This window comes from Cynocephalus volans, chromosome 9 (assembly GCF_027409185.1).
Source record: "Cynocephalus volans isolate mCynVol1 chromosome 9, mCynVol1.pri, whole genome shotgun sequence".
In the NCBI taxonomy this organism is placed as follows: Eukaryota; Metazoa; Chordata; class Mammalia; order Dermoptera; family Cynocephalidae; genus Cynocephalus; species Cynocephalus volans.
Genome location: NC_084468.1, coordinates 130,449,916 through 130,477,864, shown reverse-complemented (window position 1 = coordinate 130,477,864; position 27,949 = coordinate 130,449,916). Strand labels below are relative to the sequence as shown.

The 27,949-nt window shown below is 38.3% G+C and overlaps 1 protein-coding gene across 2 annotated transcripts in view; it reads right to left on the bottom strand.

The window, feature by feature from the left end:
* The window catches only part of ARHGAP10 (Rho GTPase activating protein 10), a 300,664-nt gene that overhangs the window by 180,303 nt on the left and 92,412 nt on the right, over positions 1 to 27,949 (bottom strand). For both annotated transcript variants that reach the window (XM_063107709.1, XM_063107710.1), the window contains exons 5-7: positions 18,788 to 18,889; positions 13,833 to 13,943; positions 11,738 to 11,842 (exon numbers count right to left, since the gene is read on the bottom strand). In XM_063107709.1, the coding sequence (XP_062963779.1) occupies positions 11,738 to 11,842; positions 13,833 to 13,943; positions 18,788 to 18,889 (318 nt within the window). The remainder of the gene's footprint in view (positions 1 to 11,737; positions 11,843 to 13,832; positions 13,944 to 18,787; positions 18,890 to 27,949) is intronic.

Here is a 27,949-nt window from a genome sequence, read left to right as displayed (position 1 = left end):
GTAGGAGTGGGTACAGAAACAGAGGCAACCAAAGGAAAAATAAACAAATGGGATTATATCAAAGTAAAAAGCTTCTGCACAGCAAAAGAAACAATCACAGAGTGAAAAGACAACCAATAGAGTGGGAGAAAATATTTGCAAAATATACATTTGACAATGGATTAATATCCAGAATATACAAGGAACTCAAACAACTTTACAGCAAAAAAACAAGTAACCCAATTAAAAATGGGCAAAGGAGATGAATAGGCATTTCTCAAAGGAAGAATGGCCAGACACATGAAAACTGCTCAACATCACTCAGCATTCAGGAAATGCAAATCAAAACCACTTTTAGATACCATCTCATTCCAATTAGGACGGCTGATATGCAAAAGACTGAAAATGATAAATACTGGCAAGGTTGCAGAGAAAAGGAACTCTCATACACTGTTGGTGAGACTGCAAAATGGTGCAGCCTTTATGGAAAATGGTATGGAGGTTCCTCAAACAATTACAGATGGATCTACCATATGACCCAGCTATTCCGCTGCTGGGAATATACCCAGAGGAATGGAAATCATCATGCCAAAGGGATAAATGTACTCCCATACTTATTGCAGTACTATTCGCAATAGCCAAGAGTTGGAACCAACCCAAATGTCCATCATCATATAAGTGGATAAGGAAACTGTGGTATATCTACACAATGGAATACTACTCTGCTATAAAAAAGAATGAAATACTACAATTCACAACAACATGGATGGACTTAGAGAAAATTATATTAAGTGAAACAAGTCAGGCACAGAAAGAGAAAGAGCACATGTTCTCACTTATTTGTGGGAGCTAAAAATAAGTAAATAAATAAATATACAAACAAAGGCCGGGGGGAAGAAAACACAACAATCCCTTGAACTTGTTAAGACAATTGAACAGATATGATGTAGCGGGGGCGAGGGGAGAGAGAGGGGAAAGAGGAATGGGTAAAGGGACACGAAAATCAACCATAATGTATATTGAGCAGTTAAAAGAAAAGAAAAAAGATATGAATAGGGTTTCATGAAATGACTATGAAACATCAGAAGTGGGCCCATGCAGGCCTGCTTTAGCAACCTTCTAAAATAACATGACAGAAAAGGAGGAGTACAGCCCCATCCACCCACCTACACTCCTTGCTCCAATCTCATTATCACCCCCTCAAGTGCCCTACACACACGGAGGTGGCAGAATAAGGAGCAGTGTCTGGAAGATCCCAGGTGAGTAGCAGATCAGATCTAAACACCTGGGAAACACCTTCCATGGGAGGTGGGGGTAGTGGATGGAAAAGATTAGAAGTGGTGAGAGGTGGAAGTGAGGTGAGGTTTACTATCAGTGCCTAAATCTGAATTCTAGCAATTAATGGGACTCACCTACAAATTGTTAAGGTCCAGGAAAATCAAATAGCCATATCAGGATGTCCCCCAAGTCCTGTACTTACTGATCCCAGACATACCATGTGTACCCATCTCCTACCCCAACACTAAATCTGAAACTAACCACCTTCAGCCCTGGAGTGGGTCCACCCCAGTTCCATTGCTGGCCCTGCCCTCAAAGCAGTATGACTTCAGGAAGTGATTTGGCTATGCCACATTTTCCTCATCTGTAAAACAGGAATAAAAAAATCTACATCATAGGACTTTTAGGAAGACTAGTGTGTATACTCCAAGTAAACTTAAGGCCGTGACTGGCATGTGGTAACAAAATTAATCAGGGAGCATTACTTTTATTATTTTATCACAATTTAGTTGCTAAAAAGTCACAATAATTATTTCCTAATAAAGGACCTAACGGAATCTTTTAGAGCATGGTGTTGTAACACCAAGATCAAGGGTACAAAATACTGTATCGGCCAGCTGCCAAAAAAAAAAAAAAAAATCATCAAGCTAATATCAAGCTAACATTTTATTAATTTAAATTTGATTGGAGCAGAAAGTATCTTTTTAAATTTTTTTTCGGTTTCAAGATGGCGGTGGCTGCGGCGGTTGGCGCGGAGTAGCTGAGGTGGAAAAGGCGGCCACTGGGCCTCAGGCAGCCGGGAAACTTGTGGACCTTCCTCTTGCCATCTCTTAAGGGAGGACCGCTGCTGGTGGCTGGTCGTGGGGGCTGACAGCCACTTTGCCCTCAGCAGGAGAGGCTGCCTCATTTACAGGCAACAGCTTTGAGGTATGGAACAGGAAAAGAACTGTTTCATACCTACAAAAGCGAGTCTCTAAACAGGGAACATGGCACCAGGGCTGCTGTGGATGCAGCCAGGATCCCGGAGGCCAGGGCTGCACTGAAGGTGGCCAGCTGCCCTATTCACGATTCGAGGTTTCAGACCGGCATAAAAGAAGATTCCTGGGAGCGCCCGAGCCGCGGCGCGGGACCGAGCAAGCAGCCCGAGGCGGCGGGAACTGAGAACGGGGAAGGCGACAAACCAGAGGCAGAGAGTGAGCGCCCGACCTGGCACAGCCCTGTGAGTAACCCCTGGCCCGGCCCTGCTCGGGGGGCTGATGCCCACCCGGTTTCCACCTGCATCACCGGGAAACTCACTGCCCCGGGGCTGCCTCCATGTTCTCAGGGGGTGGCAGCTCCGGCCCGGCTCAGCTCCTCACTGAGCCTTCCCACTTGCTTGCCCCGGCGCGGGGCTCCCCGGGACCAGCAGGCCGGCCTCCCCTCCCACTCCCTCCGCGGTTCTCTGGTGGGGCTGGTGGCGTGGGGCGTCCCCGGCCAGTGTCGGGAGGGCAAGGAAGTACGGGCGGGGCTGACTGTCACTCCACCACACCCTGGACTCCGGCACCTGGTAAACTTCCTGTTACTGGGAGGCAGATACCATCTCTGCGGCCACCAGTACAGAAAAACGCCTAACCAATTTCTGGTTGGGAATAGTGTGGTAGGAGAGTTCCCAAGTCGGTGTGAACCTGCCGGAGAGCTGTCTGCGGGCGGGCACTAGACTCGTCCGGGCCGGGTGGATACAAAGGTGAACCGTGTGCTGCGGGCTCCTCCCCCGAGGTGTTCACGCTCTGGTATGGGAGATAAAACAAGTACACAAATAACTGCGATACCAGGAGGAAGGTGATAAGTCCCGAGAAAGATCTACACAGTGCTACAAAGGCACCCAGAGTGACCGGTCGTCTGTGCCTACCAGAAACCTGGTAGACTTCCTGGGTGAGGTGGTGCCGAGCAGGGTCTTGAAGGCCCAGCTGATAGACGAGGGTTGCAGAAGACACGTCTCAGCCCACGCCAGTGTGCACAGAGAGGGGAGACGTGCGGCCAGGGAGGCAGAGACTCGACAGAAACCACACACCCAGTGGGGTCGCCACTGCACAATCCAACAGCCTGGGCCAGAGCACACAGAACACGGAGAAGTCCTGCACAGGAAGTGAAAGCTCAACAGAGATCACACACCCTGTGGTACATGATCCACCAGCCCAGCAGAGTCCAAGCTGACCAGAAAGGTGGCTCCCCGGAGAGGCCCAAGACCCGAGGCAACCATACAAACAAGGCACTAAAGGCCAACTGAGCAGTCACGGAGGTAGGCACACCAAATTGGCAACCACAGCAACATCTTAGTTAGTCAAGAGTCTCAAACCGGTGGACTGTGAAACCCCCTGCCACAATGAATAAACATCAAAAAAAAAGATACCAGAAATACAAAACATCAAGAAAGTACACCACCAAAAGTTAATAAATCTCAAACTCTAGATCCTATAGAACAAGAAGCCCTTGAAATGACTGACAAGGAATTTCGAGTGATAATTCTAAGGAAACTGAATGAGATACAAGAAAACTCAGCTAGACATCATGATGAAATGAGGAAAAGTATACACGACCTGAAAGAGGAAATGTACAAGGAAATCGATGTCCTGAAAAAAAAATGTAGCAGAACTTGCTGAACTGAAGAAGTTATTCAGCGAAATAAAAAACACAACAGAGAGTTTAACCAGCAGGCTTGTCGAAGTTGAAGAGAAAACCTCTGAACTTGAAGATGGGCTGTTTGAAATAACACAAGCAGACAAAAAGAAAGAAAAAAGAATCAAGGACATGGAAGAAAATCTGAGAGAGATATCAGACAACCTTAAGCGCTCAAATATTAGAGTCATAGGTATTCCAGAAGGGGAGGAAAATGGAGATTCCATTGAAAACATATTCAACAAAATAGTGGCAGAAAACTTCCCAGGTATAGGAAAAGTCACAGATCTTCAGATCCAGGAAGCTCAACGATCTCCAAACGTATTCAACCCAAAAAGGCCTTCTCCAAGACATGTCATAGTCAAATTGGCAAAACTCAGAGACAAAGTGAGAATCTTAAAAGCTGCAGGAGAGAAACGTCAAATCACCTATAAGGGAGCCCCAATCAGGCTAACATCAGACTTTTCATCACAAACCCTAAAAGCTAGAAAGGAATGGGATGATATATTCAAAATACTAAAAGACAAAGATTGCCAGCCAAGAATACTTTACCCTGCAAGGCTATCCTTCCGAAATGAAGGGCAAATAGTATATTTCTCAGACAAATAAAAACTGCGGGAGTTCACTACCACACGACCGCCCTTACAAGAAATCCTCAAGGGAGTACTGGGTTTGGTTCCTGAAAAATAACTACCATTGCCATAAAAACCCAAGAAAAATCAAAACCCACTAGTATAATAAAAATGGCATTCACGAAGAGAAAACATGCAAACAAAAACGCTATCTACAACCTAAGGAACCAACAAACATAGAAACCAAACAGTAAATCAGAAAGCAAGGAACAAAAGACACCTAAGACAACCAAACAACAATCAAAAAAATGCTACGAATAAATCAACACCTTTCAATAACAACTCTTAATGTAAAAGGCTTAAATTCCCCAATCAAAAGACACAGACTGGCTGACTGGATCAAAAAGGAGGACCTAACTATATGCTGCCTACAAGAGACCCACCTCACCCATAAAGATTCACACAGACTAAGAGTGAAAGGATGGAAAAAGATTTACCATGCAAACTGAAAAGAAAAACGAGCTGGACTAGCTATTCTTATATCTGACAAAATAGACTTTAAACTAAAAACCATAAAAAGAGACAATGAGGGACACTACTTAATGATAAAAGGACTGATCCATCAAGAAGACATAACAATCATAAATATGTACGCACCCATGTTGGAGCAGCCAGATTTATAAAACAAACTCTATTAGACCTAAAGAAGGAAATAGACACTAATACCATAATAGCAGGGGACCTGAACACCCCACTGTCAGTATTAGACAGATCATCTAGGCAAAAAATCAGTAGAGAAACACAAGATCTAAACAAGACTCTAGACCAATTGGAATTGGCAGATATCTACAGAACATTCCGTCCAACAACCTCAGAATATTCATTCTTCTCATCAGCACATGGAACATTCTCCAGGATAGATCACATATTGGGTCACAAATCAAGTCTCAATAAATTCAAAAAAACTGGAATTATCCCATGTATTTTCTCAGACCACAATGGATTAAAACTAGAAATGAATAACAAACAAAACTCTGGAAACCATACAAACACATGGAACTTAAACAGCATTCTACTTAATGACATATGGGTCCAAGAAGAAATCAAGCAGGAAATCAAAAAATTTATTGAAAATAATGATACATCATACCAAAACCTGTGGGATACTGCAAAAGAAGTATTAAGGGGGAAATTTATTGCATTAAATGCTCACTTAAGAAGAATGGAAAGATGGCAAGTGAACAACCTAACACTTCACCTTAAAGAACTAGAAAAACAAGAACGATCCAAACCTAAAGTTAGCAGACGGAAAGAAATCATTAAGATCAGAGCAGAACTGAATGAAATTGAAACCCAAAAAAACAATTCAAAAGATCAATGAATCAAAAAGTTGGTTTTTTGAAAAGATAAATAAAATTGACAAACCATTAGCATGCCTAACAAAAAAGAGAGAAGACTCAAATAACAAAAATTAGAAATGAAAAAGGCGATATTACAACTGATTCATCTGAAATACAAGGAATCATTCGAGACTACTATAAACAACTATACGCCAACAAATTTGAAAATCTGGAGGAAATGGATAAATTTCTGGACACACACAAGCTCCCAAAACTGAACCATGAAGACGTAGAAAATTTGAACAGACCAATAACAATAAAGGAGATTGAAGCTGTTATCAGAAGGCTCCCAACAAAGAAAAGCCCAGGACCAGATGGATTCACAGCAGAATTTTACCAAACATTCAAAGAGGAATTGACACCGATTCTTTACAAACTATTCCAAAAGACTGAAACGGACGCAAATCTCCCAAACTCATTCTATGAAGCAAGCATCATCCTGATACCAAAACCAGGTAAAGACATAACCAAAAAAGAAAACTACAGGCCGATATCCTTGATGAATACAGATGCAAAAATCCTCACTAAAATACTAGCAAACAGAATACAGCAACACATACGTAAAATTATTCACCACGATCAAGTGGGATTCATCCCAGGGATGCAAGGTTGCTTCAACATACGCAAATCAATAAATGTGATACACCATATTAATAAACTCAAACACAAGGACCATATGATCATCTCTATAGATGCTGAAAAAGCATTTGATAAAGTTCGGCACTCATTCATGACAAAGACCCTCTATAAGTTAGGTATAGATGGAAAGTATCTCAACATAATTAAAGCCATATATGACAAATGCACTGCCAATATCATCCTGAATGGGGAAAAGCTGAAAGCTTTTCCTTTAAGAACAGGAACTAAGTAGCAGGATACAAAATCAACACACAAAAATCAGTAGCATTTCTTTTCTCCAATAGTGAACATGCAGAACAAGAAATCAAGAAAGCCTGCCCATTTACAATAGCCACCAAAAAAATAAAATACTTAGGAATTGAATTAACCAAGGACGTGAAAAATCTCTATAATGAGAACTACAAACCACTGCTGAGAGAAATGAGAGGATACAAGAAGATGGAAAGATATCCCATGCTCTTGGATTGGAAGAATCAACATAGTGAAAATGTCCATACTACCCAAAGTGATATACAAATTCAATGCAATCCCCATCAAAATTCCAAAGACATTTTTCTCAGAAATGGAAAAAACTATGCAGTCATTTATATGGAACAATAAAAGACCACGCATAGCCAAAGCAATGCTGAGCAAAAAAAATAAAGCTGGAGGCATAACACTACCTGACTTTAAGCTATACTATAAAGCTATAATAACCAAAACAGTATGGTACTGGCATAAAAACAGACACACTGACCAATGGAATAGAATAGAGAATCCAGAAATCAACCCACACACTTACTGCCATCTGATCTTTGACAAAGGCACCAAGCCTATTCACTGGGGAAGGGACTGCCTCTTCAGCAAATGGTGCTGGGATAACCGGATATCCATATGCAGGAGAATGAAACTAGATCCATACCTCTCACCGTATACTAAAATCAACTCAAAATGGATTAAGGATTTAAATATACACCCTGAAACAATAAAACTTCTTAAAGAAAACATAGGAGAAACACTTCAGGAAATAGGACTGGGCACAGACTTCATGAATACGACCCCAAAAGCATGGGCAACCAAAGGAAAAATAAACAAATGGGATTATATCAAACTAAAAAGCTTCTGCACAGCAAAAGAAACAATTAACAGAGTTAAAAGACAACCAACAGAGTGGGAGAAAATATTTGCAAAATATACATCTGACAAAGGATTAATATCCAGAATATATAAGGAACTCAAACAACTTTACAAGAAGAAAACAAGCAACCCAATTAAAAAATGGGCAAAAGAGCTAAGTAGGCATTTCTCTAAGGAAGATATACAAATGGCCAACAGACATATGAAAAAATGCTCAACATCACTCAGCATCCGGGAAACGCTAATCAAAACCACACTGAGATACCATCTAACCCCAGTTAGGATGGCTAAAATCCAAAAGACTATGAACGATAAATGCTGTCGAGGTTGCGGAGAAAAAGGAACTCTCATACATTGTTGGTGGGACTGCAAAATGGTGCAGCCTCTATGGAAAATGGTATGGAGATTCCTCAAACAATTGCAGATAGATCTACCATACGACCCAGCTATCCCACTGTTGGGAATATACCCAGAGGAATGGAAATCATCAAGTCGAAGGTATACCTGTTCCCCAATGTTCATCGCAGCACTCTTTACAATAGCCAAGAGTTGGAACCAGCCCAAATGTCCATCATCAGATGAGTGGATACAGAAAATGTGGTACATCTACACAATGGAATACTACTCAGCTATAAAAACGAATGAAATACTGCCATTTGCAACAACATGGATGGACCTTGAGAGAATTATATTAAGTGAAACAAGTCAGGCACAGAGAGAGAAATACCACATGTTCTCACTTATTGGTGGGAGCTAAAAATTAGTATATAATTCACACACACACACACACACACACACACACACACACACACACAAAAGAAAAAGGGGGGGAAGATATAACAACCACAATTATTTGAAGTTGATACGACAAGCAAACAGAAAGGACATTGTTGGGGGGGAGGGGGAGGGAGGTTTTGGTGATGGGGAGCAATAATCAGCCACAATGTATATCGACATAATAAAATTAAAAAAAAAAAAATAGAGCAGCCTAAAAAAAATAAATAAATAAAAATAAATAAAATAAATTTTTTTTCAAATTATATAAACTAATCCATATTTTTTTTAAACAGAGGATACAAATGGTCCTATTTTGGGGGGCAAAAGGAAAAGGTATAAACATGATAAAATGTAACCATAAACCCACCCTTCAGAAAAAACTACTGTCATATTTTAATGTGATCACTTCCAATCTCTTCTTTAAAAACAGTAATTTATTGCTTTATTATTCTACTTTCCTCACAACACTATAACAAAAACATTTGTCCAAATTCTTAAATACTTCTTAACCTTTCTTAGTATCTTCTAGGGATTCTTTACAAATCCTAAAATTTCTCACGTTTTATTTGCTTCCAGGAATAATTCTAATCTCCCTTTCCCCAAATTCTTCTCGGGATAGAGATCACAAAAGTTCTAAATTAGTTTTGTAAAATATCCTTTAATTTTGATGCCATTTTCATGCTTATGGAAAATCCTACTTTTAAAAGCATCTTGCTACTTTCTTGCTTTCCATTTATTACCCTAGATTATAGAAAATTGAAGAAGACTGAATCTCTCAAAAAAAAAGTCTAGCCATTTTTACAATAGAATAGATGTAACTGGATGGAGAAAAATAGGTTGTTTTCACTTTTAAATCATTTTTACCTTTTTTTCTGATTATAAAATAGTTTTTCTACTTAATTTTTTTACTATAATAAAATACTAAAAAGCTGACCAAAATTGTAATGTTGTAACACAGAGATAGTTAACTATAAGATTTGGTTTTAACATCTGAGTTATATAACCTTAAATACACAATATGCATAGCACAAAAAAAACACCCACATAACTGGGGCTTTTTTTTTCCCAGGAATATATAGTTCTAGATAGCTGGCATTTTCCCCTTATTATACTAAAAGCTGACATCATCAGGCATTGAGAAGAATAGCCAAGAAATGAGTAAATTACAGCATCACCAAGGTAATACATGGTGATGGAATGATATGGAATGAGTGACATGTGTTTCAAAGGTACTGGTATTTCTGAAGGAAAGAGAATTAGTTAAAAGCAAGAATGAAAAGCAAAGACAGCACCTAGACCAGGTGTTCTCAGTGTTGACTGAAGGTGAGGCGGAAAGAACAGCCTTGTCTACTTGAGAGAGCCGCACGAGTGCCTCAGAAACAGCCAGAATAAAATGGAGAGAGGAATATCTAGAGAAGAGGCTGAGGATTTAGGGCAATTTACTGATGGCAATCCTTAAGCTCCAGAAACACAGAAAAAAGTCTGTTTCAGTAAATTGCTGTTTGCCCACTTCTCTACAGCGAATGAATACTGTTATCAAATGTGTGTGTACGTTCTTAAGGATATTGCTCAGGTTGTTTTCTGAAACATTTCAAATGACAGCTTCTTCAAGTTTTGCATGTAAGATTGTATAACTGAGTGTTGCTCATTCTATCTGAATATTTAATCTCTCTGAAATTATTTTGTTTTATGTAAGGTAACTTACATCCCCTCTTCCCCCTAGGAGTGTTATAAATGTACTTCCATGCATAAGCAAGCTGTGCAGAGATAGTTTCACTGAAGCCCCCAGAAGACTCTGGGGTGATGTATACCCACTCCTCACCCCAGAGCTCGAGGCAGAACTGGCTTCACAAACGTGTAGCCTGTGCAATCACACAGGAACCTGTGCTCAGAAGGTCTCTGCTTGGTTTATGCTCTGCTGTCTCTGTCTTGAAATTCTTAATCACTTTTGATTAAGGGCCCCTGTCTTTTCATTTACACTGGTCCCACAAATCATATATCCACAGTCCCTCCTGACGGTTCTCATCCAGGCCAACCCTCCACTTGACAGATGAGGTCCAGATAGAAAAAGTGAATTTCTGCAAGTTATATAGCCAGTTAGTAGAGGAAAAAACAAAAAGAATCAGGACTATAACCTAATCGTCTGAACTATCTAATGTTCTTTTTACAACACTCTATTCCGCTGTCTGCAAAAGTGTTCTGAAAAATAATATCATTAGACTAAATATTCTACTACCTACAGGGACAATTTTGAGGTGACTAGGATTAATCTGTACATGTACATTTTGGGTTTTTCTTTTTAATTGTTACATTATAGTCATACTACATATTTTATAACTCTTTTCACAGACCTTGGAACCATAGCATCACAAAAAAAAAAAAAAAAAAAAAACCACTCTTGAGTGGCTCTTATAATTAGTACAGCTGAATGTCCAAACAATCTACAAAATAGAAATTGACACATGAATTATAAAAGCAAGAGATTTTGCCCTCTACATTCTCAAATATAGGGAACTATTAAAAAAAGAGAAAAAATTCTAAACAAAATCTACACAAAAGACATTTATCTTCAGCTTCTAATTTTGCAAGAAATTAAAGGGCAGGCAGCAAACACCGCAGAGATTCCCATCCGTCTACTTGTGTATCTTTCAGCATGCCCTGTGAGTCTGTCACCAAGCTATCACACCAGATTTCCTATAAGGCTTCAAATTATGCTAAACATACCCTGACTAGCTTTTCAATGAGGACATTTCTAAGATCAACTATGGTGTTGAGAGGAAAAACATCCACCAACTGAACAAAACCACAGATGGTACACAGCTTAATAAAGTTCTTCTAAATATCTGTATCCAAAACATGACAAAAAGTATACACTTTCCACAGGAAACTAGTGAAGACCAGTAGCAACTGTCAACACCAGTACATTAGTGAATATTCATAAAATGCAGGGAAGAAATTCCACTTGAACAATAAGCCTACCTGGGAATAAAAATCAAGATTACAGTTCACAGAAGAAATTTAATTCATTATAACTTAAATGCCTTAAATCTAAATGGAACACTCTTTTACCTGGTTCATACATAGCTAACAGTATATAACAAAGCTCATCCTTAGAAATGCCCCAGAAAGTACGAGAAAAGCCACCAGATGGCAGAATTTCCTGAGCCTCAACTAGCTGCAGACTGTTACACCAAGAATTGACCAGAAGGTGGCAACATAGCCTCAGTTTCTCAGGACCAACAGCTCAGCCTGATCTAAGTGTAAGGCTTTTCACATACATTTCACGCATCTTTTTATACCAGAAAGATTTCGTTTCCTTACATTCTGAATGTTGATCTGTAGTTCCATTTTGTAGTGATTGAAGTCTTTGGCAAGTTCATGGCCCTGATGATAGAAAGTAAACATTCCCTGAAAAAATGACAGCATCTAAGACAAAGGAAAAAAGAAGACATTAGCACAAAAAAAATAAGAGGGAAAAAAAGAAATCATATAAACAGCCAAGTATTTCCTCCTCGCTTAACTGTTATTCTGCTGAAGTAATTAAAAAGAAGTCACTAATATTCGAGTAAATCTAAGTGCATATTATTTACTAATTGGTCTTTATAGAAAACAAAGAAAGTTATTTTTTCTTAAATATCAGAGCCATCAGACAATTTTTATAGCATGCTCTACAGGAGAAATGGAATTCTTATCTGTTTTGTTGACAAGGGTGTTCAGTGATGGGGCAGAGGCTGGGCAGTAATTAAACCTTTAGTTTTCTACCAACTCCCAACCTGCCCTCTTAATTACAGGGCAGCTGCTTCTGTCCCACAGGTAAGGAAACCTAAAGTGAGTAAAGTGACGTGGGGAGAGAGTTAAGGAAATCCTTAAATTCATTTGTGGTTCTGACATCAAATGGCCAACCAGAGTCAATTCCCAACCTCAGCAATGGCCTGTTATGTGACTTTGGACAAATTACTGAAAATTTCTCAGCTTGAAATTCCTTATTTGCTAGGTGGAATAATAAAAATATCTCCTTATTGAGTTATTGTGTGGAAAAAAAATGAGTGAGCACATTACATTACAGAACTTAAAACAATGACTTCAGCCATGGCCAAGCATTGTAAATATGCCCAATAAATGAAGGCCATTATTATTTCACACTAAATAAAAAGCTTTAAGGAGGTTTAATTATTCTCTAAATTGTCTAATTTAGATTAATTCCATTACTCCAACTGGGCAATAGCTCCATAAATGCTCTTTTTTAATTATTCCTTGGTTATTTATTTGTTTCTCAAAATCATACACACATTGGGTAAACTGTATATGAGGGTACTTCAAAAAATTCGTGGAAAATATGAATCCTCCCATGAACTTTTCGAAGTATGTAAATTATATTTCAAGCTGTTTTTTAAAAAATAAAACGCAAAAAGGTATACAAATTTAATCTTGAGAATCATGAATTCGTTTTTTTCAATTTTTTTTTTTTTTTTTTTTGCTAAAATCCACAGTATGACTATCCCTTACATTTTGATTCAGAAGATACATATACTTATACATGCGAGATCTTCAAAAAGTTCATGGAAGAATTCATATTATCTTTTAATTCAATTTCTCCACAAATTTTTTGAAGTACCCTTGTATGTGCACCTACATTAACATAAATCACTGAAAGCTTTAGAAAATATCTATATAATCACAAATAAAAATCACGATTCTAATAAGTATAAAGAAATGCCATAGTAACTCACAAAATTGTTTCAAATGTTCCACATACTAGTTCTCAGCTTAGGCTGCGATAAATATTTTGAGATGTGTTAGAAATCATGTTACAAATACCTGTTTAAAGTACCAAAATTTGAACTGGTAAATTTGCTTTAGAAACAGACATGAGTAGACCCATAAACACCACCATTTTAACTCACATTCTAATATAAATTCTTTCACAGGGATTTTTTTTTTAAGGGTAGAGCTACAACTAAGATGGCAGAAATTGCACCTGATTGTAGTTGCTGAGATTAAGTAACAACACAAGTAATATTCATTACATGTTGCTGTGCAAATAATTTAGAGGCAATGATTTAGAGGCAATTCTTTGACTTCACAGCTGTGTCCAACTTTACAATTTTTTGGAGGCGGGGGGGGGGGGGGGACCAGGAAGGGGATCGTAACCCCTGGCACGGTGTGGTCCGCACCACGCTCAGCCAGTGAGCACACCAGCCATCCCTATATAGGATCCAAACCCGCGGCCTTGGCGCTACCAGCGCTGTACTCTCCCTAGTGAACCACGGGGCCGGCCCACACCTTTACAATTTATGGTGTCTTGCTTTATATTTACATGCCACCACCTCTAACAACCATAAATTAAATCTAGGAAGAAAAATATTTCTATTATATCACAAAAATCTACTGGCAAACAACTTGTAATAATACTCACAGGTTCCACAAACTCAAACTTCTTTCTTTCTTGGATTTCCTGAAGCTTACATACATATTCAAGAGACAGTTCATAAAAGTGTTGCCGGTTTTGCTCCACTTGGATATCTGCCTATGTTAAAATAATTGAGGTAAGTCAAACTGGAAATAGTGAGAAGTGAAAATCTATATCAGAGCTTGACAAACTACAGACCATGGGCCAAATATGATGTGCTGCCTGTTGTAAACATAATTGAACACAGTTGTGACCATTTGTTTACGCATCGTCTGTGGCTACTTTCCTACTACAATAGCAGAATTGCGCAGTTGCAACAGACACCTAGGGCTCTTTGCAGAAAAAGTTTGCCAACCTCTGCTCTATATGTTGAGGGTAACTCCCAAGGAACTGAAGATCACATAGTTCAGCTCCTCATGAAAAACTCACCCCAGCTGCAAATGACACCCAACCACACACACAGAATCAAAATCACATAAACACCATTTCCATGAACAAACCCTCTCAGAACGAAGTCTTCCTAAGAGACAGGGTTGGGGGAATTCCAGCCATCTCAGCAGCAGTGAGGGACAGCAGCAGGTGAGGAAGTGGCAGCAGTGGCACCAATCTCAAGAACCTCTCAAAGGCACATCAGGGCTGGGAGCCCATCAGCAGGCAGTCCTGCTCCTGAGCCCTCACAGTGTCTGAACCCCTGGGAGTGAAAGGGGCACCAGCTGGTCAGGAGACTGTTCCAAAACAAGGTTCCAGCTCATCTTGCCTAACTAGAAAGTAACTGGGAGAGGAGCACGATTCCACAAAGGAGCAGCGAAGAAAGAATTTTCATCCTAGAAACCATCCTTATAAAGCATCATGGGGTATTTTTCCTAACTTGGCTAATTTTACTTTTTAAAGTATTTATCTAGGCATTTCTTCAGACAGGATACACCAATAGACAAGCACATGAAAAGATGCTCAGCATCACTAATCACTAGAGCAATGCAAATCAAACCCCCAAAGAGATACCACCTCATACCCATTAGGATAGCTACTACTATCCAAAAAAGGAAGGAAGGAAGGAAGGAAAATAAGTGTTGGTGAGGATATGAGGAAACTGGAACACTTGTGCACTATGGGTGAGAATGTAAATTGGTGCAGCTGCTAGGGGAACAGTATGGCTGTTCTTCAAAAAAATTTAAAATAGAATTTCCATATGATCCAGCAATTCCACTTCTGGATATATACTCAAAAGAACTGAAAGCAGGGACTTGAACAGATATTTGTACACACACGTTCACAGCAGCATTATGCACAACAGCCAAAGGGAAGAAGCAACCCAAGTATACATCAACAGATGAATGGATAAACTGAATGTGGCATATACATACAATGAAATATTATTCAGCCTTAAAAAGGAAGGAAATTCTGACACAGGCTACAACATAGATGAACCTTAAGGACATTACACTAAGCAAAGTAAGTCAGACACAAAAAGATAAATAAGGTCTGATTCCACTTACATGACATACCTAGAACAGTCAAATCCATAGAGAAAGAAAGAAGAATGGTGGTTGCCAGGGGCTGTGGGGGAGAGGGCATGGGAAGTTGCTGTTTAATGGATACAGAGTTTCAGTCTGGGAAGATAAAAGTTCTGGAGCTGCATGATAGTGATGGTTGCACAACACTGTGAATGTCTTTAAAAGCACCAAACTGTACAGACTACAATGGTTGAAATCATAAATTTTTTATGTATATTTTACAACAAACATGTCAAGTTTTTTAAAAGGCGAAAGAAAAATAGTTATCTAACATGTAATAATAGTTTTTTTAGCATCAAAATACTTTAAATAATGTCTATATATAATACGAGTTATCAAGCTAAAATGAGAATTTTTACCTAACGCTCCTCAAAATCACAATATTTTTGTGTCTCCAATAACCAGAGTTTGATAGTTCAGCCACCAGAAGTTAACAGGCACAACTCCCAGCACAAACACTGTAATTTATTGAGTACTAAATAAAATGAAGACATGAGACGTCGAGGGGGCTTTCTCTGTGTTGTTTTTACTAGGAAAAGCCCTTCAAGAAAATTACACCAGGATGAGATTTACGAGATTGGTTTTGTCTTTTAGCTGACGCTCTCCCCAGTTTGTTCTTGCCACTGCAATCACCCTTGCATTGCTGGTCAACCTGTATCACCACCCTTTGGTGTTCTGAGTATCCAGAACTACTGTGCCATGTGCTTTGTATTACATCACCAGAGTCTCTGGGACTGTCTACAGCCCACAACTTACAACAATGCCATGGATACCCAAATTGTACCTAGGGGGCACAGAATGACTTCCTGTAGCCTGACCAAGTCTAAAAGGCAATCACTATATTTTCTACAACACAAAGGAAAAGTCACTAGCTTTTAACAAACATAAAATTTCAATTTGATTGTCATCTAATTTTTGGCCATTCCTGCTATAAATATGTACAAGAAAGTAGATCAGTTTCACACAAAATTAGTCAAAGAATCTACTTCTCTAGTTGTAATTTTACTAAAATATTATCATTTGGCTACTCAAGAAGAAAAATAGACTTCAAAAATCAGAAATGGAATTTTCTCAAATATCCAATACTTGTTATAGTATAAATATTAAGTAGAATTTAGGGATGTGGACAGACGTGGAAGCTAATATGCCCAATAAACATAGAGTTATATAGCAGCAAGTCCTTAAAAAATTATCAGAATAGCCAGCCAGGTGGCTGCTACAATCTTCTCTTGTTATTTTCACTTGAAACAAGAGAGAATTACATAAGTTTCTGTGCCTTTGTTCAGTACTATTCTCAGCAACCTTTGTTAATCTCTTGAGCACCTCAACTCAGTTCACTAAAGATTAGCAATACATGAGCCGCTGCCAAAAAACAGTGAATATCCAAACCTTTTTCCCCTTCAAAAAGAATCCCCCTCTTTTGAGGACTTCACACTTACCATAGAAGGCTATTTCAAGTGGGAGTTTGTATGTTTTTAGAGAGCAAACAGAACAAGATAGGAAAGTATACATAATTTAAATGAAACTGAAATTATTCATCTGTAGGATCCCTTCAAATTTCTGATGTGGAGCTTAATTATCTTTGAGACTGATGAAACTGCCAAAGCCCTAGCTCACTGCACAAGCACCTCACACTTGTTCAATTAATAAACACGTATGAAGTACCTACTCCTTGACATGTACTATTCTAGGCATTGAGGACAGAGAACTGAATGAAACAATGTTGTTGTCTTCAAGGAGCTTACATTATAGTGGAAGAAGCCATGTAACAAACACTCAGTATGTCAAATGGTTGCAAGAAAATGAAATAAATAAATAAAGCAGAGTAAGGGAGACATTCTACATAAAACGGCCAGGGAGACCCTTTCTGTTAAGGTGACCTCTGAGTAGAGAGTATTTGGAAGAGTATTTGCAGGAGTGAGGCATGAGGATCTGGGCTGAAAACATAATAGGCAGAAGGAAGAACAAAGGCAAAGGCCCTGAGCAAAGAGTATGCGGGCCCAGGTGAGGCAGTGCAGGTCACATAGGATCTTGGGGACCCTGAGGCCTCTGGAGGAACAATTAGGAGGGTGTGGAGGAGGAGGAGTCACAAGAAGTGGCCACATTCAGAGTATATTCTGGAGCTGAAGACAACATATGCTGTCAGACTGGACGTGAGAGAAAGGGCCAGAGAGGACTCCAAAGATCTTGCCTAAGCAGTGTGTGGAACGAGATACCTAATTAGAAAGTGAAGATGGAAGTTTACTCAGGGCATGAAAATCCTCTTCAGGATACCTGAAAATAGAGATAAGGGAGAACAGGGGTCGAGAGCTGCTAGCATGAAGAGTGAGAGCACGTAAAAGCAACAGCTGTCATTTCAAAATTGATGGAGGCGGGAGATGAGGGAACACATGTAACAACGGCACGGTCTTCTACGTAATGTGGAAGGAGAGGAGAATGGAGCCCTGCCTGAAAAGTACTGCAGGGAGGATTAAGTGGGATAAAGCCCTTTCTCTTTTATAAACTGTCAAGCACCATCCAAATGTGAGTCAAAGGTTTAGGGAGACAAAAGAAAATGTCACAGGTGAATAATGTCAAACCAACTGTACACACACACACACACACACACACAGACTTTACAACTAAATATCTGGCATTTATATATAACCAGGGTTTATAGTAGGGTCAATGCTGTTAGTGTCGTTTGGATGATACTTTAATAAGTGATGTTATAGTAGCATATTATGCCCAGATTCCTTATGTGTTTAAAATCAATCAAATTTTTAAAAAAATCACACTTTTGTAGGTTGAGTCAAGATCCCAGCAACCGCAAAACAGCATTATTTTAAATGAAAACATATATTCTGAACTGTAAACAACTGAGTTTCTGTTCAAGCTTGTGAATGAGAAAAACAAATGGCAGGGGTTAAAAAGAAACAGAAAGAGAAAATGAGAGAGAAGATATAAATTCCTTTCTCCTTACATATGGCTCACTCCAAAAAAAAAAAAGTGAGTTCATTAACATAAGTAAAACAGATGCTGTCTTTCCAGTGAAGCTTGAACTTCCTGAATTCTCAGTATTAAATAAGATTAATGCTGTCTTTGCATAAAAGCAAAATGTTATATGAGTTTATTAAATCTGATTCATTCCTTCAAGAAATCGTGAAAACCAATTAATGGATCAATTCATGCAAATAATATATCTGTTCTTCAGTAATGCTTGTTAAAATTATTGTTCCTGTGAAAAATACTCAGAACCAAAAATTTGATTACTATAAATCCTTATTTAATTAATCACTAAAAAGTATTCATCATTTTGTGCCTTACTCATAACAATACCTGTTCATTTTTTCTGCCTCTACATAATCCCAGATGAAAAGTTTTCAAAAGTAAAGGATATTATAAATATATATATATGTACTGCTTATTACATTTTGGAAACAAATTCATAGAAAAATAAAAGAATACCTCTTGTAAATGTGAGTCTTTCTTTTTGGCTGATAAATTCAAATGTTTATCAATTAGGCTATAATTCTTTTCTGTCTCTTTGTCAAACTTCTTTTTTTCCTCCTATAAATCAGAAAAACAGAGACAACTATGATTAAATGGAAAAAAAATACAAGCACATACTTAATCCACTGGGAAGCTCAAAATATGAGAAATATCTAAATATAAAACAAAGTACCACTGAATGAAGCTATCTGAAAAACATATCTGTACCCAGACCACTGCTTATGAATCATCAAGACAACATAAGGATTGAAGAGACACTTTCTTTTTTTCCTTTAAAGGGCTTTTTTCCAAGCCTGTTATTTTTCAACTCTTCATAATTATCAGTGTTGAGAATTAATGCTATGTCACTCATTCCTTACAAAAAAAAAAAAAAGAATACATAGTAAGAACAACATAAAGCTTAAAAAAGAAAACTTGCTCTAGATTTTGGCATAGAAATGGAATTCATTTACATTTGAACAAGTTTTGTTCTAGATCTTAAAAAAATCATAATAATCATTGTTTAAAAGAAACATCTTGGGAAAGATCTTCCCTAATGGTCCAATTTGAATATCACAATAAGATCCTCCAAGCAGAACCGTCATCTACTCTCCCAGACCTTGCCAGTGATTTCTATAACACCATTTGGAATATGTTTCAGTAGGTCACCAGGGCCTAAGATAATACTGACATATTAGGATTGAGATCCTTCGGTTAACATTATGAACATTTCTCAGGTACTGCCCTAGACTAGTATTTGCTTTCCTTCTGCTACAGAAGCTTTTTGAGAAAATAAGTAACCAAAATTTAAACGCAGAGAAGACAGACTATCTCCCTTAAAGCTGCTTGCCAACTTGGTAGATTTTTAATAAACATTTTTGAGCGTCAATGAGAACAAACTATGTCCTCACTCTGTCAAAATGTTTCCATTAACTTCAAACTATCCCTAACTCTCCACCACCTCGTGGAAGGAACAGTCTCTTCCCTGTTCCTTCAACTTCCATCTTCTAAAGCAACAATGAGTTATTTGGCCTTTTCTGGTATGATTTTTCTTTTCGTATAAGGCAAAAAGTCTAAACGAAGCATATTAATTCTACTTCTTTGCATTTCTCTCTCCCCACCACCCTCCCACGGGACTACAAACTGTTGTTCTGGGAACCTAGGACAGTATGTCCTCTGCCAGGTCATCTGAAGACCCTATATTAATCCCCGCATTGATGGAGGAGAGACTCAGGAACTGGTGTTCCTTCCAATGTCTACTCCAAGTCTAATTACCAACTAGCCACACAACATCAAAACAAAAACCCCATCTGACAACACAGAACCTAAATTTTTGTATCTTCTTAGATCTAATCCTAAAATTCTGTGATCTGATGGTTCACCTATGTCTAAGAAAGGAACAAAAAACAGGCTGTTTTACTTTATTCTAATTTCATTTACTTAATAGCCACTCTTTTGTTGAAATAGAAGCACTTTATTTTTCTTTATGCCTTAGATATTTTTTTAAATTTACCACGAATTTTTTTAAAGTCTAAGGTATTAATATTACAGTGCGTGGTTCATCTCTTTCCTGCTTTTCATTATTATGCTCTTCAACTAGTTTAATGACTAACAGAAAATAAACTAAAACAAGCTTATGCCCATTACCTCAAATCTCCACTATTTTAAAAAGTTGATAGTGTGGAATACGCATTGGATTAGGTGTCAGAAGACTCAGGTTTTAGTCCTGGCCACTTATTACTCTGTGACTCTGCACCAGGGTCACAGCATTCTGAGCACCAGTTTCTCAGGATTAAACAAAACAGGAATGGAAGTCATGCCTCTGCATTTACCACAACATTGCTGCAAAGCAAGATCACACAGTAAGAAATGTTCACTATCTTAAAAAACTAGTACTTACCAGCAAACATTTTTACTCACTCATTTGATTTCAAGTGAATCACAGAAAAGAACAAAAGCAGGAGTGATGCTGAAATCAGCAGTCAGAACACGCAGCACACTCAGCAAGAGTAGGGTATGTAAATTAACATGTGGGTAAAGTCAGGAATGAAAGAAAATGGTGATATCCAGGCTTTGTGCAGAAAGAATTTAGCCCAGAAGCAACATTACACCCACCCATTAGAACAGAAATACATTCGTTCATACATAGTATGGTATTATACAAATGCTACTGTGTTTTGTTCTTGAATCTTAAGGCTTAGCTCACGATTTCTTCCTGCATTTGTTCTTAATGTCATTAGAGAATATTATTCTGCTCCTTTGTGCTCACAAGATTTCTTGTGCTGAAATAATATGAACTTGAAGGAAGATTGTATTCAAGTAGCACTCAATAAAGAATGAGGGGTTTTCTTTCCCCCAACACTGCATTAAAATATATATAATATAAATTGAGCAACATAATCCAAAAAGTTCCATCAAGGATCAAGTTAAATAAAACACGAAAAATCTTCTTATAAAACAGACATTACAAACTCAAATGGGTCTAGGCCAGGCAGAAACCTAATGAGTGGAGCTGGCTGGGAAAGAAATTCATTGGGAAGTGGTGAGGCAAAGGTAACCCAGAGAGCCCCAGTCTACTCTAGAAGGGAAGGCAGCCACCACTCAACCAAGGCAGACTATTGCCCTGTGGGAATACAGGCCCAGTATACAGGCCATGTCTTCTGATTTTTCTCAAATAGCTGGAAAAACCTATTGATTCTTAAATGGTGGCAATGAATTTTTTTAAAAATTTAACAGCGCGAGTAAGCCAAACAAAGTTTATGTTTAAATATGACTCACAAGAAGTCAGCTGCTAACTGTTATAAAATTGCACATGCCAAAAAAAAAATTGTAAAGAGCTACTACTTAAAACAGCACAACTGGTCAAATAAGACCTACGTTGTGTAAGTAGCAGATGGAATTCATGAACCTAAGAACCACAATCCAAATAATGAGATCACCTGAATACCATTAGAAGTAAAAACATAAAGGTGTCATCACAAATTACTGGGGTAAAAAAAAAAGATTATCCAACCAATAGTGCTGGTATAAGTGTTTAACTACTGGGAAACAGAAATAGAACCCCACCTCATATCAAATTAATTCCAGATGGATTGAAAGAGTCACAAGTAAACAATGAAGCCAAAAAAAAAAAAAAATTTTCATCAGATCTCAGAACAGAGAAAGGCCTTCTAAGCAAAAAAGGAAATGGAAGAAGCCATAAGAACTTCTAGGTATCAAAAAAAACACATCAAACTAAAGGATAAACGAAAAAGTGGGGGGAATTACAACAAATACATGAGAAAAGAAGTAAACGACAAATAAAATATTCTTTAATAAGCAATTTTTTACTAAAACCACACGTTAATAGTTCTATGGAAAAGGGATAAAGAACATAAAGAATTCACAAAACTTTGAACATAACTGTAAATACTCCATTTTTCTATAGGGTACTAGAGTTTTTTGCTTTATGTTGGAAGAGGGGAGAACTTTTTTTAAGGTAGCAGATGACTTTTGTTGAATTTTCTATAGTTTACAAATTTTCTAGGATGAGGAAATAAAAAGGCTTATTTTCAAACTATACACATTAAATATTGTTTAATTGTTTAATGTTGGAAGAGTCTAGAGAAGAACTTAAATACTCTCTTAGAGATTCCAACTACTTCCCCCTTTTAATTTAAATAACGAGGTGAGGGTAAGACCACACATAGGTTTGAACATCAGGTTCATACCACATGTAATAAAATCAGCAAGAACACTTTTTAAAACACAGTCCTGCCTATACCAGCTAACCAAAGTGTATGACGCCTGCTGCTGTCTTCCCCTGGTCTACCAACCTCCTGCAGGTTAAATCCCACCTCTTCTATGAAACACTCCCTACCCTTTGCCTAATTCCTACAACAAGTGTCACCTATTTCTACTTGACACTTCATTTGCCTTATCCAACCCCATCTCGCCCCCTTCCTTGAAGCTCCTTTAGCCTCTCTAAAGAGATGAGAATTCAGCTTTTATTCCCACAGAATCAAGCACCTGACTCCATACCCATCAGGTGTCCAGGAGACATCTGTTAGAGGACAAGTGAACAGCCAGCATAGGACTGCAGCCACACCAGCACTGACAAAGTGTGCCACCGTAGGTTTCTGCACAGTTGCTTCACAGTCACCTATCCAGCACCTTAGCATGATTTAGCCAGAAGGGTCATAAGCCACAGTGCTCTGGCTCGTCACCCCTGAACCCAGTATGCAAAGAATGGACAAAAACCTGAGCAATTCTCATTTGACAAGCTGGTAGGGAGCGAGCCATACATAGGATAATAAAATAATTGCAACTATACATGCCAGGCCCTAGACACTTGAAGTCTATTATCAAAATCACTGAATTCTCACAATAACCTTCTGAGACAGGTATCATTAATCTCATTTTACAGACCAGAAAACAGAGGCTTAGTTAAGGCTAGTCAAGGCACCAGAAGAGGATTCAAACCAGGAAGAACCACTTCTTCCTGAAAGACTGTCTGGCGCTCCAAAGCTGAGATGGAAGGGTACATTCCAGAGCACCTCTGCTTAGGCTCATGACAGCACTTTTCACAGTGTATTTTTATGGCTTTATTTGACAGTCTCCCACAGAGTTGCTAATTTCTTGAAGGCCAGCCACTGTTTTAATTCATACTTGTATCTCAGGGCCTACACTATACCATATAACAGGCACTAATAAGTGTTTTATTACTAAAATGAAAGACATGTACTTAAATTAAACAAACATTGTTTCTGCTTTATTAACATAATTTAATATGGGAAATCATTCAGATAGGTTTGTTTTTTACCTACACTTTGAAGTCATTTACAGAATCTTGGGAAGTCAGTTTTTATTAAAAATGTTTTCATTATACATAATATTGGAAAGAAATAAAAGAAATCTGGGATGAGGGTCTGGTAATGGGCTGAGGTGATAAGTCATACGAAATGAGCATTTTTTCCAACCCTTCTGGTTAAACTTTTTATTCTATTAGATAAAATTATAATTGACCCTTTCCAAGTTAGCATTTGAACAGACTCTATTATCAATAGTTTAGTTGTATCACTTGATATATGCATACTGCTGCTTGCTTGAACCCACATCTTCATTACCTGATTGGTCGAACATCTGAAAGGGCAATTTTAAAGTCGCCCACCATAACTCTCATCCTGTTCTGGTGTTTCTCAGAGTTTTTACTCAATGGACTTGGCTCCTGTGTTGTTTGGTTCCTGTATGAACTTCCTGTGACTAAGTCAATATCTAATGAGCAATGGCTATCAACAAAGTATTGTGGTACACTTGGGACTAAGCGCCAAGCTCAAGGGAGGCAAAAGAGCTTGAAATGGAGATAAGAACTGAGCGGGGCCCTGAAGAAACCTCTGAACAGTAAATTGATGTGATACAGCGTGGACAACGCATGCTGCACGATGGCAATTGGGTTTTTTTTTTTTTTTTCTATTTTTTTTTTTTAAATTTTATTTTGTCGATATACATTGTAGCTGATTATTGCTTCCCATCACCAAAACCTCCCTCCCTTCTCCCTCCCCCCCTCCCCCCCGACAATGTCCTTTCTGTTTGCTTGTTGTATCAACTTCAAATAATTGTGGTTGTTATATCTTCTTCCCCCCCCCCCGGTTTGTGTGTGTGTGTGTATGTGTGTGTGTGAATTTATATATTAATTTTTAGCTCCCTCCAATAAGTGAGAACATGTGGTATTTCTCTTTCTGTGCCTGACTTGTTTCACTTAATATAATTCTCTCAAGGTCCATCCATGTTGTTGCAAATGGCAGTATTTCATTCGTTTTTATAGCTGAGTAGTATTCCATTGTGTAGATGTACCACATTTTCCGTATCCACTCATCTGATGATGGGCATTTGGGCTGGTTCCAACTCTTGGCTATTGTAAAGAGTGCTGCGATGAACATTGGGGAACAGGTATACCTTCGACTTGATGATTTCCATTCCTCTGGGTATATTCCCAACAGTGGGATGGCTGGGTCGTATGGTAGATCTATTTGCAATTGTTTAAGGAACCTCCATACCATTTTCCATAGAGGCTGCACCATTTTGCAGTCCCACCAACAATGTATGAGAGTTCCTTTTTCTCCGCAGCCTCGCCAGCATTTATCGTTCACAGTCTTTTGGATTTTAGCCATCCTAACTGGGGTTAGATGGTATCTCAATGTGGTTTTGATTTGCATTTCCCGGATGCTGAGTGATGTTGAGCATTTTTTCATATGTCTGTTGGCCATTTGGATATCTTCCTTAGAGAAATGCCTACTTAGCTCTTTTGCCCATTTTTTAATTGGGTTGCTTGTTTTCTTCTTGTAAAGTTGTTTGAGTTCCTTATATATTCTGGATATTAATCCTTTGTCAGATGTATATTTTGCAAATATTTTCTCCCACTCTGTTGGTTGTCTTTTAACTCTTTTAATTGTTTCTTTTGCTGTGCAGAAGCTTTTTAGTTTGATATAATCCCATTTGTTTATTTTTCCTTTGGTTGCCCGTGCTTTTGGGGTCGTATTCATGAAGTCTGTGCCCAGTCCTATTTCCTGAAGTGTTTCTCCTACATTTTCTTTAAGAAGTTTTATTGTCTCAGGGTGTATATTTAAATCCTTAATCCATTTTGAGTTGATTTTAGTATACGGTGAGAGGTATGGATCTAGTTTCATTCTCCTGCATATCGATATCCAGTTATCCCAGCACCACTTGCTGAAGAGGCAGTCCCTTCGCCACTGAATAGGCTTGGTGCCTTTGTCAAAGATCAGATGGCAGTAAGTGTGTGGGTTGATTTCTGGATTCTCTATTCTATTCCATTGGTCAGTGTGTCTGTTTTTATGCCAGTACCATACTGTTTTGGTTATTATAGCTTTGTAGTATAGCTTAAAGTCAGGTAGTGTTATGCCTCCAGCTTTATTTTTTTTGCTGAGCATTGCTTTGGCTATTCGTGGTCTTTTATTGTTCCATATAAATGTCTGAATAGTTTTTTCCATTTCTGAGAAAAATGTCTTTGGAATTTTGATGGGGATTGCATTGAATTTGTATATCACTTTGGGTAGTATGGACATTTTCACTATGTTGATTCTTCCAATCCAAGAGCATGGAATATCTTTCCATCTTCTTGTATCCTCTCTAATTTCTCTCAGCAGTGGTTTGTAGTTCTCATTATAGAGATTTTTCACCTCCTTGGTTAACTCAATTCCTAAGTATTTTATTTTTTTGGTGGCTATTGTAAATGGGCAGGCTTTCTTGATTTCTCCTTCTGCATGTTCACTATTGGAGAAAAGAAATGCTACTGATTTTTGTGTGTTGATTTTGTATCCTGCTACTGTGCTGAAATCATTTATCAATTCCAACAGTTTTTTTGTAGAGGTTTTAGGCTGTCCGATATATAGGATCATGTCATCTGCAAACAGGGACAGTTTGACTTCATCTTTTCCAATCTGGATGCCCTTTATTTCCTTCTCTTCTCTGATTGCTCTGGCTAGTACTTCCAACACTATGTTGAATAGGAGTGGTGAGAGTGGGCACTAGACAAGCAATTGGGTTTTTTAAACAGAGGTTAGAACCCAGCAAGCATGTAAGAAAATGCAGCAGAATCTACCAAATGGAAGTATAAGCCTAAGCCAAAAAGATATGACTCAAGGAGAACATATCCAAATGGAAGCAAAACAGTAGAAAAGAATACCATGAGGCTTTTAAAACATCCAATTTACCAAAACCACCTAGCAGCTTAAATTACATTTAAACCACAGCTAAATAGGTAATTGGGCTCCTGGAAATTGGAGAAAGCATGAGTAGAGGGAACTGAGAGAGCTCCAGCATGAAGGCAAAGGCCATGGCATTACCAGATGGGAAAAAGGAGAAGAGGAGAGAGAAGATAAAAATGTTGACACTGAAAGCTAAAAATTCTCATATGGTCAACTTTTAAAGACTTTTTTTAATCCCTACATGAAAATTGTCATATCATTTTTTAAAATAGCTTTTTTTTTTTAACCTAAGTATCCCATGTAAGCAGATTAACCAGACAAACAAGGTTATGTGCTTGTTAAATATGATTGCACGTTTAGGAAGCACAGATGTAGAAAGTAATCAAATATCCAAATTACAAAACATTTCCTGGTTCTTCTAAAACTACTGGTTAAATAGGTTATTTTGTAGATATCTTCCATAGTAAGAGTGGAGGCTGGTAGAAAATAAAGAAGTAAAGCATGGTCTTCTCTCTTAAAGATGTAACAACCTAATGGAAGAGACGGATGTTTATACATCACTATACAACACAGGCAACCACCTTTCTCTTCTGTTTATTATGATATACAAAACTGCCAGTGAAAGAAGGCTTCTCCCTGTGACCCACAACAACTAGCCTCCTTACAAGTAACATACAGAGGTATGACACCCAACACATACACTGTACTGGACAAGAACATAGGATAGATCCTCATAAACATGAAGCTAGAGAACAAGGAAGGGACAAAGAAATGGGACTTCTGGATAGAATTTTGTCACTAAACAGCTCAAGACATAAACTAAACTGTTGAAATAATTTCTCTTTTTAAAAGGGCAATTTATTCTGCAAATTACTTTGTAGGATATACTCTGAACAAGCATAATGTCAGAAGCTAGAAACATTAAGGTGGGGCAGGAAGGAGTCAATAGAAGATTCAAGGTCAGGGAATTTTAAAACCCAATACGGTAGATAGCAAATAAAAAGAAAATGCAGTAATTATGTCATACTCATTTTTTTCATTTCCATAATACAATCTTCACCCTCCCCCACCACCATGCAATTAAAATAAGAAAAATAAAAGGACATTGTTTACATGCAGTACCTGCCAATGAAATGTTAAAAGAGAAAGAGCCAGTATGTTCAAGCTTTAAGATAGTCTAAGGAGACATGATCAGAGAAAACAGAATCATAAAACTACAAAATAGAGTAGTTCTGATCCCCAAGTCCTTCATTTTATAGATAAGAAACTAAGCCAATTACTTGCCCAAGGTCACAAAGGTGACACCTGACCTCCAATCTCCTGCTATAAAGCCAGAGGAAAGCATCCAGCCTGGGCTGGTGTTCCCACCGACTGCCCCCTGTCCATATGGTCTGAACCCCAGTTCATAGCCCTTCATTAGAAACTGTAAAATATT